Below are 21,886 nucleotides of genomic sequence, written 5' to 3'. Positions count from 1 at the left end.
AGCTAAGATATGGCAATAAAAGGTTGACTAGAAAGATATTGTCTTGGAGGCAGCACAAAGAAATCATTTGGGATGTAGGAAATGTTTTGTATCTTGATCTGAGTGGTGGTTATGCCTTTGAGAAAAGATGATTACCTTCATAAAAGTTCATCAAGATGTACATTTTATATTTGCGTACATCACTCTATGTAAGTTATATGCCACAAAAAATAAATTTTAAAAAGCTTGCAGCTCACAGAGTTATACTTACTTTAATAACACTTTTCCAGCTACCAATAGCCTCACATTTAGAAGTAAGACTGTTACATCATTCTTATAAACAAATATATCCTGATATAAAAAATAGCATAGTATGTGATTTATCATAGTTATTTCATACCAACCATTATCAATTTGAAAATAAATGTAAAAGCTCTTTGTTAACAGTAAAAAACCTTCCAATTTATTAAGATTCAAAAATAACTTTGAGAATTATTGCATTTAAATACAAAATATTTACAGAACCACACTATTAATAACAATTAATTTGATTTGATTAATTAAAATAATTTCTTAGTGACTCGGGCCATCTTTGTGAATATCAACATTCTACTATGCCAAAATTCTGTAGGTTTTTTTTCTTTCTTAGCCTTATTTTAGGTTATCATCATATCCACCCCTTATAACCATGATCTTTTAAAATTCCTGCTCCTAGCATTCTGTGCTGCATTAAAAGCAACAGCAAATAACTAAAGTGGAAATGTACATAAGCGACAAAGAAAGAATAATGACAGCGGGCTTCTTGTCATGCCAGAAACAAAGCAGCATTCCCCCAAATAACAAATAAAGGGAGGCATGTCATAGGAACACAGGAGCCAGACCGAAGGGGCTTGTATTGGCCAAATCTGGGACCATTTGGGCACAAAAAACCAATTAAGCTCACTAATGAATGATACATCATTAGTAATATGTACTCATGAGTCCTAATAACAAATAATAAATGAATAAAAAATGATAATAAATAACAAAATAAGTAAGTGCAGGAAGGCAGAGGGCTCTTGCTTACAGCAGATTGCTGAGAGCTGGCGCGTCAGTGTGGACGGAGTGCTGAGTTACAAAATCATAATCTTGCAGCCATCATAGGAAAGATCAAGTAAGAACCAATAGAGGATACTAAACCTAGGGGGAAATTTTGATGAGTAATAGGATATGTTCACGATCTTAAAATTTCTTCCTACAGATTTATTAGTTTCAAGGGAGAAATTGGACAACACCTTGGCTGGACAATCGAAATGATCACCACCAATAAGCGACAGATGGACATTGGGTGCCTCTGGATGTGATACCTAGACAAAGACATAACATCATTTTTGGAATATTTCAGCCTGGAATGCATAGCCTTAGTTGAACTGTGAGGAAACAGGCAAGCTCAAAAGTAGAAATAGACTATTAAAACAGGGGAGGAGAACTGTATTCTTAAAAACTGCCAATATTCTAAAAGATAAATTAAGGCTGTGGGAATTTCCAGATAAAAGAAGGCAAAAGATATCTGACCCTAGACTGGACTGTGTATTGGACCCTTATCTTAGACTGAACTGACCCTCGACTGGATCCTGTCCTGCAAGGGAAAAGCGCTATAAAGGACATTCTTGGATCAACTGACAAAACTAAAATTCAAAGAGCAGATTAAAGTATCGATGCGAGAGTACTGCAGTTGATAACCGTGCTGTGGCTTTGGAAGAGACTATCCTATCCCTATTCTTAGAAAATGCACAGTTAACTATTAGGGATAAAGAGCCACGATGGTTCAGAAAAAACTATGTGTGTATATATACACACAAAACTAAACACAGACACAATCACACACGTATATTCTCTTTCTCCCTCCCTTTCTCACCCCTAGCTGTCTCTCTTTATACTTTTACATTCTTCTCTGGATAGATCAATCGATTGATAGAGACAAGAGCCAGCAAATGATAAGCAAGTGGGGTAAAATTTTTTCAGTAGGTGAATCTGAGTAAAGTGTACATAAGTATTCTTTGAACAATTTTATTTTTGCAACTTTTCTATAAATTTAAAATTATTTCCAATAAAAGTTAAAAAGTACCAGTAAAAACATGTTTATTTCTTTCTATTTAGGAGAGTTTCCAAGGATTAGAGATGATGGCCCATCCTTACTTTAAATCTTTCTGAAAATTTATCATTGTCAGGTATCTCTGCAGGCTGTGGGTAACTACAGTATTGATCTTAAGGGTAATGTGTCCTCCATTTATGCTAGAAGTCTTTAAACTTTTGTTAAAAAATTGATTCTGGCATAGTAGAGTCAAACAGATTAAGAATCTGAGTTGGATAGATGAAGTATGTATGTTGCTGTTTCGCATATTTAACATGAGTTAGAAGTATACCTCACAATTAAACCCAGTATGATGTCACTAATTACGGTGATGCTATTGAAAATCATTCATGTAGAAAATACAAAATGTAAATGACAATCGAACAAGATTGCAGTAGTAACTTGCATATCTTAAATAGGTTTAACAAAAATATACCAAAAAGGCTTTTGGACTTTTTAATTACAACTAAATTTAGTGTGTAGCTGCCGAGATATTTTTCTTTTCATACATATGCATGCTTTGCTAGAGAAACAAGAATCTGAGCAGTTGTTGGTACATCTTAGTGCTCTCTGCTTAAATTTGTCATTAAAGGAGCTGTCCACTCTAGAGAGTTCTGATATTAATTTCTTCTTCTATCTAGCTAATTTTGTGGGATTCACAAACAAGAGGGGATGGCTGCCTTGCTTTTACCATTGCTACCAGGTATTCCAGCTCCGCAGTGTTCCTATTGGCCCCAATTTAGGTCTTTTACTTTGCACAACTTAAGGGGTGCACCATTCCCACAGTAGTCTGTGAGAGTAGAATTATGGAATTGTGAAGTCTACAACTTATGCAGCCATACCCCAGTGGTGGTGGCTCCCTTAAGAGATGTTTCCATGCCTGGGCATTCAGGACAGCCTTGCTTCCTATAAAAATCTGGGTCTAGGGGCTGGCCCCGTGGCGCAGCAGTTAAGTGCGCACATTCTGCTTCAGCGCCCCGGGTTTGCTGGTTCTGATCCTGGGTGCGGACATGGCACCACTTGGCAAGCCATGCTGTGGTAGGTGTCCCACACATAAAGTAGAAGAAGATGGGCATGGATGTTAGCTCAGGGCCAGTCTTCCTCAGCGAAAAGAGGAGGATTGGCAGCAGATGTTAGCTCAGGGCTAATCTTCCTCAAAAAAAAAAAAAAAAAAAGATCTGGGTCTAAAATTGACTTTGTTCTGACTCTTCCTTTAAGGCTTGAATATCTAGCTTTCCTTGAATTGATGCCTGGACAAAGATAGATTCAAGACTATTTAATAGCTACCCTAACATTGACATAGTGGCTTCTCCCCTTCAGGGACTATGTTTTGGTTTCTGTAAAATTGTGCATAATTTAAAAGCCACTTGATGATATGAGATATATTAGCAAAACCTGTTCAAGTATAGGAGCCATGTTCTCTATTTATTTTGAATTTTTCTGCTCCTATAAACACTTGCATGTTGTGATATTCAGCCTCCAAGATGGTCCCCAGTGATCCCCAACTCTTGGTATTCACACTCTTGTGTAGTCCTCTCCCACATTAGATCAGATTTGGTCTCTGTGACCACTAGAATATGGTAGAAGTGATGGTGCATCACTTCCAAGGCTAGGTCATAAAATACATTGTGGCTTCTGCCTTGCTTTCTCTTTCGGTTTCTTGCTCTGGAGGAAACCAGCTGCAATGTCACAGGAACACCCGAGAAGCCTACAGAGAGGACCACGTGGCAAGGATCTGAGGCATCCTGCCAAGCACCACTTGTATAAGCCACCTTGAAAGCCCCTTTGGATGACTGCAGCTCTGGCCAGCATCCTGGCTGCCACCTCAGAACTGGCTGCCAGAACCATCCAGCTAATACACTCTCGAATTCCTGACCTACAGAAACTGTGAGATAATAAATTTTTGTTGTTTTAAGCCACTAAGTTTTGGGGTAATTTGATATGCAGCAGTAGACAAGTAATACACATGGGTTCTCAATGGACCCAGAGCATCAGTCATGAAAGCTTATGCCATCTATGTCTACCAGAAAACCAAACTCAATTAGCTAATTTTAAGACAGAAGATCCAAACAAAAGTTAAGAAAATGTTATCAAATGACAGTACAAATCTTTCCACTAGAAAAATCTTTCTTTTCCTCTTTCCCCTCATATTTGCCTTTCAAATTCTGCCCATCGTCTCTGGCTGGAATGTTTTTATTCTCATCCTCAATTCAACACCACTGTGAGACTGTAGCATCTTCCTCTTTCTTTATCTCTGTCCACCTGTGGCACTTGGTAATTTTCACTTTATATGAATATACAAACACAATAATGTGGATATTATTTTCCTTCCAGACAATGTGAAATAAAGGTTAACAGCACAGGCTGTGAGGTTAGCCTTCCTGAGTTTGTATCCAAATTCCATACTTAGTAGTTGTATGATTTCACACAAGTCACCTACCTCTTTGCATCTATAAGATGGGCCTTACATAGTACCTAAATCTTAGGGTTGCTATGAGGAATCAAACACGTAATCTATATAAAGTCTTTGGCAAAGGAAGTTCCCAATAAACATTTATTATTTTAAAAATATTATTACTAGCCTGCTCCAAGTAAGGCTGTCACTATGAAATTAAACCTTGGCATATTTCCCAAGCTTAATGCTTATTAGACCTTGGAAAAAAAGTTAGTGAGCTCTCCAAGCTTTAGTTTCCTTATATATAAACTCTCTCGCTGGGCCTTGGGAGGATAAAACATTATATAATAAATGTAAAACACCTAACACAGAGCCTGACAAATGGTAGGCGGGCAACAAATGTTCATTGCTTCCTTTCCTCTCAGCTTCTTAAAGTAGACACTGTGCAGCGTGGTTGGGGGCTGGCTGTTAAAACATGCTAGATGAAAAAAAGGAAAATGTGCTTTGGGCTGGGTACGTTGAACTGAATTGGACATAAGCCCTAACAGCTTTCTATTACTTAAATTTTGAACATGCCTGGCTAAGAGACACAAGTCACTTTTCTGATCTTGTTTAATAGTACAGGTAATGTTAAAACTTATTTATTATAATTTTCTATTTTCTACATAGCTGATTTTCAATGTAGTTGCTGTAATTAATGACATAATTTGAAATCTAAAGATGCTACTATTTCTAACTCGTGCTCACTGTACAAAATGGTGACATGTATTTGGGCATATCTTTGTGTGGCAAAGTGCTGGACTTGGTCACTTGAAAAGTGTTCTTAAAGGCAAAGAGCATGGGCTTGAATCCCATTTGAGCCCCATGTGCAACAATAGGAGGTAGAGATGTGGGCATCAGACTAGACAGCAGGAGGCTGGGTTCGCCACTATCTGGCTCTCTGGTTTAGGTGTCACCTGCTTCCAGAAAGGCAGAATGCTATAGGGGAAAGCTGAGTCAGAAAGCCTGTTTGAATCCTGGCTCCACCTCTTCATAGTTGTATGATTCCGCCGAGATTTAATTTCCTGTATATGGGGGACAAGCATAGCGAACTCCTAAGTTTGTGATTTTGCATGAAATAGACACGCATAGCATCTGGTATATGTTAGGTATTTAATGACAAATTTTTGCTTTTCTTTGCTTCCCTGAGCCTCAGTTTTATCACCTGTAAAATGGGCCAGTTGAATTAAGTCCCTCTGGCTCGGATTTTCTATTACTATAGGAATTATATCGCTAAATGAAACATTAGAAAAATCTAGGCACTTGCTCTTGGTACATAATGAAGTGCTATATCTGGCTCTAATAGGAATAAAAGTATATTGTGGTGGTGGAGAGGGGAAAGCACAAACATTTCTAAAGGTCTGTGTCTAGGAGGAAGGCCTGCCCAGTATAGATTTGGTAGTTATTTGGTTTGCAGTCTATTGCGTCTACAGATGGGCTGATAACAGCGATCAGATCACAGGGTGTTAGTCAGACAGTCTGTCTAGTAAATAACAGCAGAACAGATCCAGCACGTCAACCCAGCTGGCAAAGTCACCCTTCGGGCAAAAACAAAGTGTGGTGGACCTCTCTCTTTTAACCCAAACTGTGCCTGATTATTGCCTACATCAGTTAGAATTGACCGCCCCCAGATATGAGAATTTATTTACTTTTAAAATTAAGACAGAGAAAAGTTAAAGGTAATAAATCTGAGGAGCTCGATTTAGGTTAAAAGAATATGTCTGTGTTTGAGTGTGTGCCCATGTGTATAAAAAGAATGTAATATGCACCAGGTTGGAAAGAGCGTCTATTTTTAGGTGATGAGTCTAGTTGAGTTTTGTTGTTTGTCTATGTTTTCTAAACTTTCTATAATTATTGTGTGTTACATTGAGAGGGAAAAACGAGCTAGGAGTATAATAAGAAGACTGCCTCCCTCCCTCCCCCAAGGGCCCTGCAATTCAACCTACAGGACAGAAACCCCCCATTTCATAGTGATAATTTCCCAAGAAAAAAGGTAAAAAATCACTTTAAGAAGTTTATAATTACATAAGATGACTCCCTTGCCACATTTATATCTTGTAGTATTGAGACATTCTGCCTTTGAATGTGTGGAAATGCACGAACCATGTGTGCCCACACATCTTTCCTAGTATTGTCACGGTCACCAATATAACATAGGGCTACAAGATGTGGTGGGAAGAATCAAAAGGTTCAGGATTATTATTGTGGCTCTGTTCCTAATGGGAATATGTGAGCTTGGAAAATTACTTGATTATTGGAAACATGGATTGACTTCGTCTGTAAAATGGGGATAATAACAAGTACTTCACAAATTTCTTTTTCCAGGACTAAACCAAGCCCCTGGCACATCAAATGCGAATCCCTTTCTCACTCTTTTGCTTTCACAACTTCTGTGTACGTGTCCAAATTATTGAGCTAGCATAGGATACGGGGCTAATGTAAAAATCTGTCTGGTAGGATGATATTTGGAGAGTGGTTGTGCTTTCCAGAAACAAGGATTAAATTGGGCTAAGCCAAGTAGTTTTTTCTCAGCCTGTCATCTATCAAGTCTAGTCAACAAATAGTGCCTAATCAACTAAACAGAACTGAAGATCTTACTGCATAGGTTCAAAAGCAAAGTAAGATCTATTTTTAACTAGCTATAGCTGAACCTCTTTTTTTTTCCATCTTTTGCAACATTCTGTGACTGCCTATAGTTCTGCAAAGTGATTTAGCTGCATTGAGATTTAAAAAAAAACTTGTTTTCTTTAGATGATCTCATAAGTGTTAACTCAAAATTTTGCTTCTTATAAAAACACGAGCCAGAATTTGAAATAATGTTGGTAACTTCAAACATTTCATTCATGTAAATATTTCAAATGGACTATTAATTTTAAGTACTAATGCCAGCGAGAAAATATTGTATTTGTAGTGAAAACTTTTAATTTAGAAAACAAATGTTTCCTTTAAACAATCTCCCAATCCTTTAGATAATGTGAAAGGAATATTAAAGGTCCAGTGGGACCACATATTTAGAGGCAGATGTAAAAATTTAGTGAAATTATTTTAGGAATTACCTACACATGTCGAATATTTTGGATAGTTCTGCAAGGTCTCTACCAAGCTTTACACCTATAGAATTTATTCCCTCTGTGCTTGGCCCTTCTATAGGATATCCAAACTCAATATATTCTAAATTGAATTTATCTTTTTCCTCCTTCCGTCTTGATTCTCTTCCTATTTCCTCTCTCAGTGAATGGCTTCATTATCCATCCAGTGGGTCCAAGTAAAACTGGAGATGATTGGAAGTATCCCTTTGTCACTTTCTGTCTGCTCACTCTGCCTCCACAAAATCTGGGAAGCGTCTTAATATTTCCAAGGTCTTTCTCTCCTGCAGAATTCACTCTCTCAATTCCCTTTTCAGGTTGTCATTACTTCTTGCTAGGACCACTGCAGTAGCTTCCTAAGGGTTCTCTTTGCCTCTAATCTTACTCCCTTAAATCTGTCCTCCATATTTGTGGTCTTGATAAAACAGATCTGACAACAGACCTCCTCCATACTAGATTGTTTAGTGGATTCAATATTAGACTTGGAATTCCTTATTTAGGCATTTCATTTGAAATATTTAAATGAAAAGCCTTGGATGCCTTGCCTCCTGCTACTATTCTAGTCTCTTCTCTCTCCATTGCCCAAATCTACAATATATCCCTCATTCTGTAACACAAATAGTTCCTCTAATATATTGTACTCTTGATATATGCAGGCCTTATCACACGCCATTTCACACTGCCCAGAATATTCTTTTTTTCTTCTACCTAAATCTAACTTAAGGCAGATTAACTGTCATCTCCTCTGGATGCTAACTTGGAAACATATCTACCTCTGTCCCCAACATACACACACACACACACACACACACACACACACTAACATATCTCTGTCTGATTGGGATACCTTCATCTGTGCTTACAAAACTCTCAATGTATACATTTTCCCAACATTTACCTTTTGAAACTGAAATCATTGATTTATTTATCTGTCCCTATGTTAGATGGTTAGCTCCTTGAAGCCCAGGGATGTGTCTTTTTTGAGTTTGAATCCCCAAAACATGATTAGGATTCAACAAATAGTGAATTATAAATAAATACAATCTTAGATTTTTTTAATTCCCTTTCATTCATTTACCCCTCTGGGCTCTATTTTCCTCATCTATAAAAGTAAAGAATTAGATTAGTCAGTGGGTCTCAAATTCCAGACTTGAAACTATTTGAATCAATGAATCTGGGAGCTGCAAAAATAAAACAAAACAACCCCTAAAAATAAGAGAAACCCAAATTAGCACAACTGGCTCCCAAAGATTCTGATCAGTACCCTTGGCAGGGACTGTAGAATGTGTTTCTTGTACGTAACAAAGTTTGTGATCAACTGGCCCAGGAACGCTCTTTCAGCTTTAGAAATCCTTCAAATATTCTGTTTCCAACAGAATAGATTCCAAATTTCTTAGTCTGATGCTCAAGGTCTCTTTCCTTGAACGCTGCTTTTTTTCTCCAATCTCAGGTATCACCTTCACTTTCTTGCACTTTATGATCCTATCATATTGATTTGCTTATAGAAAGACTCGTACGTGCTAACTTTTTCTGCAAGGAACGCCCCACTATTGTGCAAACACTAGAGTGAAGTTTAGGCATCAACTCTTCCATGAAGAATTCTCTGAATTGTGCTTCTATTTTGCCTATCCTTTTTTTTCTTCTATTAGGGTACTGTGTGTTGTATTATATTGTCTGTGAGCTTCTTGAAGACAGAGAACAGTTACTCTAGAATGTTCTCTCTTTTCCTTAATGTGGCAACTTATTCATTCTTTAAATGAATATTTTTTGAGAATCTGCTATCTAAATTGAGAATCTACTAATCTAAATTTATTACTTTATGTCACTTTATCATCATAATAATAACATTGTGAGATTGCTATTGTTTTTTAAGTAGGGAAACAAAGGCATGTGGAAGTTCAGCCATTTGTCTAGCCAGTCACACAGCTGTTTGATGGTTGGGTTAGAACTATCTACCAGGTACTCTGATGTCCCTTTCTTCACACTACCATGTTTTTCTTAAAGGAACAAAATAAAAGAATGAAGGGAAATATGATTTAAAGTGGTTTCCCCCAAATCTATTTCCTCATTCCTAGGTAGATACTGACTCATTTAAATCACCACCTGGAAGCCATATTCTGATAAACTAGAGTTTGCTGTAAATTCAGAGGAAATTGGTACATTTTAGCTACTGTTTTGAGAGAGTTTGAAGGAAGAAAATTCTCAGTGGTAGAACTATAAAGAGAATTCTTTGGGGATTTGTTAGCAATTTTGCTTTAAAAAACAAAGTTCTGTTGCTTCTTCTTGTTCTTGTGTTTGAGACCATCTCACATTTCCAAAGGGTTTAAAAATTTGCATCAGGAATGAATGGCGGCAGAGGAGATGAGAGATGGGTCAGGGTAGGGGGTTCTCTCTTGGGGAAGCTGGAGCCCCGCCATTTCCTCTGAGGCTTGACGAAATTAAGACAACGTGAGAGCTCATGTTTATTGAATGCATATTAGATACTTGACATTTTGCTTAGTGTTTTATATTTATTTGTTCAGTGTTTCCAAACTTTAGTCATTCCTATATTACTTTTATGGATTTTGCTACATTTAGGTGTCATCTACACTATTATCACCTTAATGTTTTTCCTTGAAAGGACTTTAGTCAGCTTGTTTTTTTCCTTGTTTTAAGCAGTAGCCCATAAGTATGAGGTCTAGTTATATATTTTTACATTTCAATTTACATTTTTTTCTAAAACACAATAAAATAAATACATTATTATATAAAAGAGTTCATGTATTACCTGAAAATCATATACTGGACCATAGTTTGTGAAATGCTGTTTTGTTTTACTTAATCCTCAAAATAACCCTTTGGGTTAAGAACTCTTATTATTATTTGCATTCAAAAGGGAAAAGTGAGGCAAAGAGAGATGAAATAACTTGTCTGCTAGGAAGGGGAAATCACAGTTTGAGCTCAGATCTGTGTTACTGTGAAGCCTACGCTCTAAAACACTATGACATTCTTCAGCCAGTGCTGGAAAAGCTCTCATTCATACCCCCAATTTTGTAAATGCCATAATTGCAACTTTGTAAAAATATGAATGTGTATGAAAGTGACCGAAAGCATAAAAAATTAAAATACTTGTGTAGGGTTGATTTTCCTTTTTATTTTCTTGCCAAAGCCTTTAATATTATTCCTGTTTTACTTTTATAGTTGAAAAAGGATACATAGATCTGTAAGATAATCTCTCTGTTGATTCCTAGAATTTCAGAAGCCTAATGCGACGGCAATACTCATTCAATGTTATTGTGTGAGTGTGTGGGCCTGATTGTTTACTGAAACATCCTTAAAAATATTAAAAATGGTATTGGCCATGAGCTGATTTTGATGTGCTAGGTTCCCCATCCTTGCCTCTGCCAGCTCAGTCACAGAGGGTGGTACTGAAAGGTTTTGGGAAAACAGATTTGCTTGGTCAAATGTGGAGTGGCAATTATTTCCCAAGCACCTGTGAATTGTTTATGCTAATTGGGTCGTGGCTGATGCTGGCTGCGTGTGGGCTGCATCACTCTCTCATATGCCTATGTGAGAGTAGGAGTTATTAATTGATTGGAATTATCTCATTGTATTTTCATATGATTTTCTTCTCTGTCTCCCATCCTCTCATCTTTTCTCTTCCTCTTGTCTTCATGCCCCACTTTACTTAAGAGCCCTGAGTCACAATACATGGCAAAGCAGAAGCTTGTGGGGGACAGAGGCATGAAGAGTTTTGGATGGCCGTGTGCAGGTTAATTGTCAGGACCAAGAATGCAGCATCGTGTACGAGAATTGTCCTGCTCCAAGGGCACACTCCAGAAATGGAAGGTTGGATTTCATGGTCATATGCCTATGAATGGAATTGACAGGCTGGCTATCTCCACAATATTTTCCTCTTGATCTGCCTTCACCTTATCCTTCACACAAAATGTTCACTATATTAAACACAGGTTTGGAAGGCCTGGGTGTGCACAATTAGAGGTCTAAAATGGAGTATGTGGGAGGTTAGGAGGGAAGGCTTGGTAGTTAGCTTGTCATCTGTGACTGAAGCACAGCATGCTGCTTCCTGGCTAAAGTTACAGAGGAAGAAGCAAAAATCAAAAAACAAGTGTTCGTTGAGGGTGATGACTTGAGCACCATAAAAACAAGCTGGAAACTGTATAAGAAAAGTGTCATCTGAAGTACGTCTCAGAGACAACGGTCCGGGAAACGGTAGAATTACAGGGAAAAATTTGGCTAGGTCATCGCCATGAGGAGCCAGAGAGATGTGGCTGGTTTTGTTGTGCTGGTCCTGGCAGGACTCTGAGAGGCAGGTGGAGAGACATTAGAAAATGAATTCCATTGATGAATGGAAAAGGTTATAATCCGATTAGCAATAATGCCTCAAATGAGGATCCGGTTGCTTTGCAATCACTGTTTCTGCCTCAGTCCTTATGGAACAAATTAGACCCACAGGTCCAGATATGAGCCACATCTAAGACCATGACATTAAAGCCTAGGGGACAGACACAGAGAAGGAAGGCAACATGCATCCACTCAGCAAGACTCTTGGAAATGCAATGGTCAGGCTTTCAGTGGGCAGTTCTCAAAGTTCATGTCTCCAGCATGGGGCTTAGGTGGGCATCTAAAGCTACCTTCCACTGGGTCTGCTCAGAAGCAGGAGTGTGAATGGTGGCTGATTTGAGGATTAATCAGCCAAAACGTGTGAGGACTGGATCAGGCAGCAAGGATCTCAAGAGGAAAGGGGCAGGGGAATCTCAACTAAGGTACAGCTCAGAGATGGTTTCCTCAACGTGTTCAGAGCAGCTTTTGAATTGATCTCAATTGAGTTCATCAGAGTAAACACTGAGTGGTCACTTTTTCCACAATTTTGTTTTTAGGCAGAATAAAACCTCAGTCTTCACAGACTATTGTATATTAAAAAGCCCTGCTAAGAAGGATACTACTCAGGGACCCCTGGAAATCTATTTTAAAAGGTTAATTCTCTTTAATAGTACACCAGTTCCCTCCTGCTGTGTTTTCTTTCTGCTTTTGATTTTTAAATTTCTTCTGTTTATAGGAGATGTATCAGAGTTGATGACTTTCTTCCATTCCCTGCATCTCTGTTTGAAAAGTAATGTTATCTATCCCTCCCTTCAGCCTTAAGCGGAGTCTATATTTTCAACTAAAGATGTTAATTCTTTCAAGGTCTTTGGAGGTTCTAATTTTCCAAATCTTGAAGCAAAAAAGTCCTTCCCCTGAATCCCAAGTCTCTCTTTGTTGTGCAGATTTAAGCATTTTCATTCCTTCAGTTCAGCAGACACTTAATAAATGTTAATGCTTCTATCATATACCAAGGATGGTACCAGGCACCCAGAAAATGGTATTCAAGGAGATCATCATGATCTAGGTTGGTAAAGACTCCTAAGTAATAACAAAACAATAGCATCAATAACTAACCAATGACAACAAATAATGTATTAAACACTCTATAGGCATACCTCCTTTAATTTTCAAAAACTCTTGTAAATTCAAAGCTAGCATTATATCAATTTTGATTAGGACCCTGAGGCTTAGAGAAGTGAAGCCATTCCATTTATGTGAACTCGTGAATCTAGTAAGTGTGGAAGCAGAATAATACAATATGACATGGGCTATAATGCAGGCTGAACAGAAAGCCATGGGAGAAAGGCCTGGAAAAGTCAGGCAAGACTTCACAGAGGAGGTGACAGTGAGGTTGGGTCTTAGTCTCTTCTGGGCATGTTAAGAAGTCCCAGAGGTTTAGAGCACATTTAACTTAAAGCTAAAAATTGAAAAACTAGCTGTTTTGACACATTTCAGAGAGTGTGCAAAAGGTGAAGCTGGGAGGCTATTGGGCTGGGGGAGGAAATGGTTGAGAGACGGGGTTTAGATGAATTTTTCTCTATTTCCAAATGCAACTTGAAGAGACTCTTAGCTGCTCATTGTGGCATTCATCACTTGTCAAAACTGGCATTTCCTTTGTTGAGCAAGACAATGTAGACGACAGAAAAGATGCATTACGACGAAGTCACAATGACTACAGCACCTGGTTCCAATGCCAAGAGTTATTTAAAATGATAAAAGAGGGGAAATTGTGAGCAGGAGTCATAAATTTGATTGCCTAGTAACTTTAGTCAATTGGCTGCCTTTTAATGTATTTTCCCTTGTGAGGGTAATTTAAATGTCCAAGGATATTGATGGTCTTTGAGCAAAGAAACCTAAAGCAGTGGAAAGGGCGTACTGTGTGTGGTACGAAAAGATCTTGTTCTGGTCTCCACTTTCTCACTACAAACTGTGTGATTCGGGCATGTGACTAAAGCACTCTGAGCTTCACCATCCTGTGTGGGGCTGTTGGAGTTGGACATACTTGAATTCAAATCCTGGCTATGCTGCTATCTAAATATATCATCTTTTCTAATCTGCAAAATGAGCACCATCATTCCTCTTTCCCAAAGTTTCCTTGAGGATTAATGGATACAATGAATATGCAAAGTGCAGCACTGACACATTGTGCAGTCCTTTTTTTTTTTTTTTTTTTTAAGCCCATTTGCACCTTTCCAATGGTTTGGGTTCATTTAAAGGGAAAGACCTAGACAGAGAAAGATGCTCAGGCAAGAAGAGCTGCACAATGTGCTAAAACCTCCTTTATTATAAAACGAGAGACCAGTAGTTCTTAGCCCTGGTTGCACATTTGAATCACCAGGGACAATTAAAAAGATTCCCAAGTGTGGGGCTCACCTCCAAAGATTCTGATTTAATTGGTCTGCCGTGAGATTCAGACCTGAGTTCATTAAAACTTGCCAGGTGTTTCTAATGTGCATCAGATTCAATCATTCCTTCTCAAACTTTAACATAAATTACCTGGCAATCTTGTTAAAATGCAGGTTCTGATTCTCTAGGCCTAGAGAGCCTGAGATTCTGCATTTACGACAAGCTCCCAGATGAAGCTGATGCTGCTAGTCTGAGAGACCATACTATGAGTAGCAAGCGATTGATGGTCCATATCGGTGGTTCTCAACCTGCAGTGTTCATCAGAATAACCTAGTGGCTTGTTGAAAATGTAGCCCTTGGACCTGGTCTGGCCCTCACACGTTCTATTTCACTTAGGTTAGGGAGGAGCCAAGAGAATCCCTGAGCTATAATGTCTGTCAACTTGAAAATGCCATTAGGCTAATTTTGAGATTTTATACTATGACTTCCCTCCCAGTTCAATTGTTTGGTAAAAAAAATTACAGAGTCTGAAGTTGAGTGTGTGAGATATCGTTATTAGAAATCTGGAAGATGGGTGAAGTCAAGTTTTTTGATGTCAAGACCTAGCTGATCTTCAACCTCCAGAATTCTCCTTTTGAGTTGATGGGGACCTTCACAGAACTCCCTCTGTGTGAGCAGGATTTCCTGTTCAGGAAGCACTCACAGGTTAATCAGGAGAGCATTCTCCACTGGCAGGAGATGGACAGGATGACCCTGGACTTTTTTCTGCTCTCTGCAACACATCCTGCTTTCTAAAGCAGAAGCCCTGGAGAGGCCAGCTCATCTTCCCTATCTCGGGATCAAACCAAGGAAAAATGGAAACGGGAAAATAACAAGGCTGCTTTATTCAGCAGAGCAGATGACTGACTTTTGAAATCCCTGGGATTTCCAGAATCATCTGTCCCATGATAAATTCGATCACTTTTCTTCTTCTTTTTCTCCTTCTCACTCTCCTGGATTCCTCTTGCTTTTACTAGCTAAAAATATCCTCTACTTAGGGACAGGAGTATTGCCACTTTCCAAGAAAAATTGATAAACAAACATGATGGAGTCAAAAACATTATAATTCTGGTCTTGTTGCTTTGGATAACCATTTTGCATGTAATTAATAGAGAAGGGGTTGGTTTCCAAGAAGTTTATGAATTAGTAAATAAATTGATGCAAGGATAGCAATGTGGGAAATCAGAAAAACTCATATTTTCTTGCTTTCCCCTTTAAAAGCATTTACACTTGTGAGAACACTTGATCAGTCTGCAGAAACATCTGTATGAACTCGAGAATCGACAACTCAAAAAGGCAATAGTCACACACCAGGTTAGCCGACCAAGTCCTAGGTCACTCAGGTTCCAGGTACTCATCTCTGAACTGTATTCCCAGTTGGAACTTCTTCACAGAAGAGGGTATCAGATTGGGCCTACTTGACCTTACTGATATCCCTCTGTACCTGGGCTGGACTGGCCAAGTAGAGAGCTGCCATGTGTTGTGATTCAGCAGCAGCACAAGGCCCTAATTGCCTCAGATGCCTTTCTCAAGAGCCAGCCACCACGCTGCCCTCCTTCCTCTCATCCTCAGAGCCTTGCCATTGGTGAGATGCAGGCTTTAGTCATCTGCTCTAAAACATGTACATTTGGTTAAGAAAGAGAGGGGTGCAAGCCATGGTCCTCAGGCATCTGCCCCTTCACTTGGAGCCCTTTATCAGGCTGAAGAGCTTGTCTTCCAGGAAAGACTGTGGAGTCTGTGCTGAGTGGAAGGAAGCTGCTTGCTGTGGAGGAGTCAGAGCAATGCAGTGACAAGTTCCATGTCACAGTGGCAGCAGAGCTCCAGAGAGGAGACACTAGGGGTGACCGGTCCTAGGTGGTAGGTCTCTGGGGAAGGTGTTGGAAAGAAAGGGGCTCTCACTTTTCAAGACAAATGAAGGAAGAGGTGGATGGGAGTACCAAGACAAGCTTTTGCTAATTTTCAGTTTTGCCCTGAGCTGGGTTTTGATGGGGCAAGAAAATGATCACTGTGTTTTAACATTTATTTAAAATTAATTTTTTTTCCCCAAAATAGGAGATTAAAATCCTTTCGGGCCACATTTCTTGTTTGCAAGTACGTGGCTTCCTCACGAAATCTCAAACAGAGGAGAGATGGCCTTTTGCCAGGCCTGTTTATTTTATTGATTTGCTTACGTGTAGTGTTTCCTGTGTGGCAGACACTGTTTTAAGCACTTTAAAATCTTACCCTATTAATGCTCTTAACAACGTGTGAATTAGGCACTATTATTGTTTTCATTATGCAGAGGAGGGAATTGAAGATCATAAAGGTTAATTTGCAGGTTCATTGTGGCAGACCCAGGATTTGAACTGAGGCAGTCAGGGTCCAGGATCTGTAACCACTGTGTTATGCTGCCTCTAATGCTGAGGAAGGTGTTCCTTTTCTGGGGTGGAGGGAGAGAAATTGGACTGGATGGACTGGTTCTTAAATGCAGGTCCCTAGACTGGTGTGCTGGCCAGGTAATCATCGTTGCAGCTCTTGCTTAAAATGCAAACTCCTGGGCTGTTTTCCTGGACTTCTGATTCAGGACATCTGGGGCTTTTGGAAATTGACCTAGATGATGATTAGGGAACCCCCACCCTTACTAAAAATGAAAGATATTTTGATTGGAACACCATTCTGATTACCCTAAAATGAATGTGATATCAGGGAGCAGCAATAGCTTATGCTACCACCTCCCATGCATCTTCTAGTCACTCCAGCTCTGGTGTCTAAACCACAGGCACTGATGGTGACAATTCTGACCACTCCGCCCCCAGCTCCATCTGCTGACAACCACCAGGCTGCCTCCAGTCCTCTGAGCCTCCCACACCCTGCCTGCTTTCCTTCCGTAAAAGCCCAGAGCCCACAGTCTTCTTAAAGGCTAAAACTGTCTCTGCTGCAAGGCAAAGTGGACATCTTTACTATCTATAATTAACTGCCGCTCCCCTTCTCTGCTCTGCCCACAGTTACGCAGCTCAGGTGGATGACCCTGCCACCGAACATTATTCTCTCATTCAAATTGAATGGGTCAAATGTAGCAATGTTTAAACACAGGACTGGAGATGGGACTGAGCGCTGCCACAGCTCTCATCCCCTTCCAGCCTCCATTTTTCGTCTACTTCTAGCATCTTCTTACTGGCAGATCCAGTGGTGGCTGGAGGTTCCAGCCAACCTCTCACCCTTCTCCTACTTCAATACATCTTCATGTCTCTTTAAGAGGCTGAGAGTGGCAATGCTGAGACACGCAACCAGAGGGATGAGGAGAATTAGCTATTGTATCACTTTGCTAATTTAAGCTCTGCTGATGAGCACACTGACCCAAGCAAATCAACCAGGCAATTTTCAGCCCCTCTTGACTTTAAGAAAACTGGATCATGTCCAGGAAAATGAAGGAGGAGAAAGGAGGCGGTGATAAACCCTCAAGGTTGCCATGAGAAACTGGCTTGAGAGTGAGGTAAAACCAGTTCAGAAGAGATCATTGATAAGCCAAGGCAGAACATGATTGGTGCCCCACGTGAAGTACCCCTCACCACCTACGAGTGAGAGATGCCAGCGTTATCAAAATAGCATTTCCTTCTCAGCTCTGCCTTGTGACTTCCAAGAATTCAACTACCTTTCTGTTTAAGAATACAGTCATTGCCCTTCTCCTCAGCGCATCACTTGTACCATTTGGGACATGCCCATCATCAGGTTGCTTTGACTGAATACCCTAAATAGCATTCCATAGAAAAGAGAAAAATAATGATTCAAAAAAATCTCCTGCCTGTCAGGAGATCCCATAAAACACTCCAGCTTCCTTCTGTACTGTAACATGCTGGCAAAATGTTCTAAATGCACCCTGGAACGGAAGAACAAGTAAACTGGAGCCCAACTGACCATCTGGAAATATGTAATAAATGTGCATATCAGCCATGCTTCATGACAGGATTGTTTCTTACTATTCCCCGAGTATACTGTTAATTCCTTGAGGCATTAACTGAATTCATCTAAAATAGAGAAGGCAGCTCCAGAAGCTCAAAGCTTATCTCAGGAGCCCCTAAACCAACCGGATTTCAGTCAGCTAGCTCAGAGTGCCCTAGATCTCATCAAGTGCAGTGGTCGCAAACGCAACCTTTTCTGGCCAGTAAGAGCATCCCCGATGCCTGTCAAACTTAGGCTTTGGGTGCAAGGAGGTGGGGGAATCATTTTCCAACATCGTTTTCCATGAGGATTTGTTCTGAAACTTGGGTAGTTTGCTTTTTTACCACATCCAAGAAGTTTGGATTTATTCATTCTATTATATGCCTGCCTTGATTCCATCAATGGTTGGGTAGAGGTTAAAATTTAGAAATCTCAATTGTTGAACTTCTGCAGTAGAGCTTAAATGGCTACAGTCGGCACTGCACTAATATAAAACCAACATGCAGGTGAGAGGACTTTCCTCTCTTTCTCCCATCTGATTACCTTGAGCTCCTTGACTGTAGAAGAATCGTTGAGCCGACTCAACATCCAAGAGTCTATGAGCAGACTCGACATCCAGAAAATAATCCATTTTGGGGTAATCCATCCTTTATGCTCCAAAAAAAGAGTTTTAAGATAAAATAGTCACTTGTATGCCTAAGAAAGAGGAAAAAAAACCCCACAATATTTTAGACTGTCAAATAGATTTTTAAAGCCCTAAGTATATATGTATATAAATAAGTATAGATATGTATATATATTTTACAATTTTTGGAATAAGAAATATTCTATTATTTTACTGACATTTCAAATTCTAGAGCCACCTCTCAACAAAGCTTTTCTATTGTATGAGAAAAATGCAACATCTAACCAACATTCATTAAAAGTAATATATTTTACTCAGAAAAAACAGATGATCCAGTCTAAAGAGAGATAACCTACCAGTCTTTCCTTGCTGTATGTTAACTGGAAAATATACTGTGAAATTCATGTGCTATCCATTTTCAAAAGGTCTCTGTGATTAATGGCATCATTAGTGTCAGCCGTTCCGAGTGTTGGTCCTTTATTGATCCAGGGAATTCCGACTGCCCTCCAGCAGAGAGACTTGCCTGGGAATCAGAGCCTCCACTTATAGATGCCTTACTTATGACACATGCTGACACGTTTGCTGTAAAAATGCCTTGAATCCCTTCCTTTTTAGTGATTTCCTCCAGCACATTTTATAAAGTGCTCCAAGATCATCATCTGATTGCGCCTAACACAGGCTGCTTTTGAGAAAGAATTCTAGTTTGTACGGCAGTGACAATTATCTCAGAATCGCAATGATCCCCATAACATTATCATGCACTAGCCTGTCAGGAAGCTAACATCCTTCATTTAAAACATTCAGCCTGTTGGGTTCTTTCTAGCATATGGAGCTTTTCCCTGATTCTTGCACAAATGAAGTATCTCTATTTCTGCAGATTGTTTTTGCAAAGAATTAACAAGGCAAAGTCATTAAAATCAAGCTCAGAAAGCTAATCCAATTGGTTTCTCTTTCTAACAGTGCACGTTTTAATTTAAGAATCCGAGTCTGGTAAGAGGAAACTTTTAAAAATACCCAAAGGTACCCCAATGGCAAATGATACTTACTGCAAAAAAAATCAAGGGCTAACTTCCGGGAGTAAAACCAAGAGGAATTTCAGCCAGAATGTCTTTGATCTCACTAAATATTCCCAGTGAAAGTAAACAATTTTTATCGTTTGATTAGAACGGTGATGAATAATGTATACCGTCCACTGGACTTCCTTTATCAGATAAAATGGCCAGAGCATGTTACCTTAGCAACGGAAGGTGACGCCAGCCTCAGCCTCTTTGTATCCTCCACTGTTAAGGAAGAAAATGACCAGTTTCCCGTGTAAAACTTTGGCAGAAAACCATCACCATCAAAATCTACATGTAACCATCACGTGGGTCTGTTCTCCATCTCGCTCTCCCCCTCCCATTTCTTACGCAGAGAAGTGTCATAATCATTAAAAAATGGTTTTTGGTTTAATAATTTATTTTTATAGCCCCAAATCCCACTTTGATTTGCAATTACAACAGGATTACATGATTAAACAGTTAATATGGAAGGAAAGTTGTCTAGAAACTGTTGGGGGCACCAGTTCTTACCCTAATGCCGGCTAAAGGTGGTAGAAAGGCCATTTTAGCTAGCATATGTTAAACATTCCCTTGTTATAATTAATACACAGATCAGTCACCAGCATCTAGGCTTAAAATAACTCTCTTCCCTTCTGCGAATCAGTCTCTGGAAGAAGCTTAAAAAGCTGTCTGAAATTTCCCAGGTTTTGAGAGATGCATTATAACATAGATCTTTGGGGAGATTTCTCCACCCCATAAAGGAAAGGTAGCCAGAAAAGATATATGAGAGAAAGAGTCTTGAAGTTAGCAGATACTCACCAGCACTTGTTGTCCCCTTTCCACAGGACACCGTACAGCATAAAACGAAGCCGTGCAATGCTGCTGAGCCCGCAAGCCCAAATGAACAGCTTCTAATTTTCCCTTCAATCTCAATTCAAGAGCGCTGAGCAGAGGAAAGTGATGGATTTGCCCATTTTATATTGTGATGAAATGCAACCCCTAAGAAGAGATCTGAGTGGAGCTGCTCTTTAGAACACATTAGACTGCTAATTTAAGAAAATTGAAAGGTTTTGTTTTACTGTCTTTTATGTGTTCTCTCTGCTACCCCCTCAATTTAATTTGCATTTAAAATTATGCTCGTGTCTCCTCGGTTCTCCAAGGTGTGGAGTACTTTCTAATCACGACGGCTGCTGGGGTAGGGTTTGGTGCAACGCCACTTTTATTCTGAGCTGCAAAACAAGGTGGGTATTTATAATTGTGAGCTGTTTTTTGGGGTGAAATACAGAATGAACATTTGGTTTCGCCCCCTCCCTCTTCCCTGGCCTTTCTTCCTCTTCCTGCCACTGACTGCTTGGTCAAATCTCCAGCCCAAATCATGCCAATTTGTCTAAATGCATTCCTCTCTGTCTGAATGTAACAAAATATTCGCAACGGCAAAAAGAAACTTGGGTCAGATACCTGAGCTTATTCAGGTTGGATATCCTCCCAACCAAACGTCAGTAAGGACTTTTAGGCACAATATTTTGAGATCCGCTCATGAAAGATATAATGATAGCCAAATACAAGCCCTATTGTGAGTTTTGTATAACCCTCTTACACCCTTTGTTAACCAAGCAGAATTGGTCATAAGTATGGCATGGTGTGTTGGATTGTTAAGAGACAGAAGCTACATTTGAGAAGCCTTGGAAGGAAGACCACCAGACTCCCCACTCCCGTGTACACAACTCTGCTGGCTGCACTTGAGACAAACCTGAAAACCTCCTGCTGTTTGTCTTGTGGGCTCTCCCACCCAATCAAAACAAATCAGACTCGAAGCTGGCGCTGCAGGGAGTTAGGTCTGGTGCAAGAGGAAGCCAAAACTACCAATCATGTGCCATTGGAGGGAAAGTAAACTTTGGACTCAGAACCCTCAAAGCTTTGCCCAGACTCAAGGACTTACTTCTG

The 21,886-nt window shown here is 39.6% G+C and overlaps 1 protein-coding gene across 9 annotated transcripts in view; it reads right to left on the bottom strand.

Moving 5' to 3' along the window:
* Positions 1 to 21,327, bottom strand: part of PHACTR1 (phosphatase and actin regulator 1) — a 500,502-nt gene extending 479,175 nt beyond the window's left edge. For 2 of the 9 annotated variants that reach the window (XM_070584079.1, XM_070584087.1), the window contains exons 1-3: positions 20,762 to 21,168; positions 20,139 to 20,185; positions 18,824 to 18,976 (exon numbers count right to left, since the gene is read on the bottom strand). In XM_070584079.1, coding sequence (XP_070440180.1) covers positions 18,824 to 18,926 — 103 coding nt within the window. In that variant the 5' untranslated portion in view covers positions 18,927 to 18,976; positions 20,139 to 20,185; positions 20,762 to 21,168. Of the gene's footprint in view, positions 1 to 18,823; positions 18,977 to 19,261; positions 19,489 to 19,951; positions 20,417 to 20,761 lie in introns of those variants that run through there. The other 7 variants (XM_070584088.1, XM_070584081.1, XM_070584084.1 and 4 more) reach the window with 7 other exon arrangements.
* Positions 21,328 to 21,886: the final 559 nt, after the last annotated feature.

This window comes from Equus przewalskii, chromosome 19 (genome assembly GCF_037783145.1).
Source record: "Equus przewalskii isolate Varuska chromosome 19, EquPr2, whole genome shotgun sequence".
Taxonomy (NCBI): Eukaryota; Metazoa; Chordata; class Mammalia; order Perissodactyla; family Equidae; genus Equus; species Equus przewalskii.
Note: the sequence above shows the minus strand (reverse complement) of the source record. Positions and strands in the feature narration are given on the sequence as shown.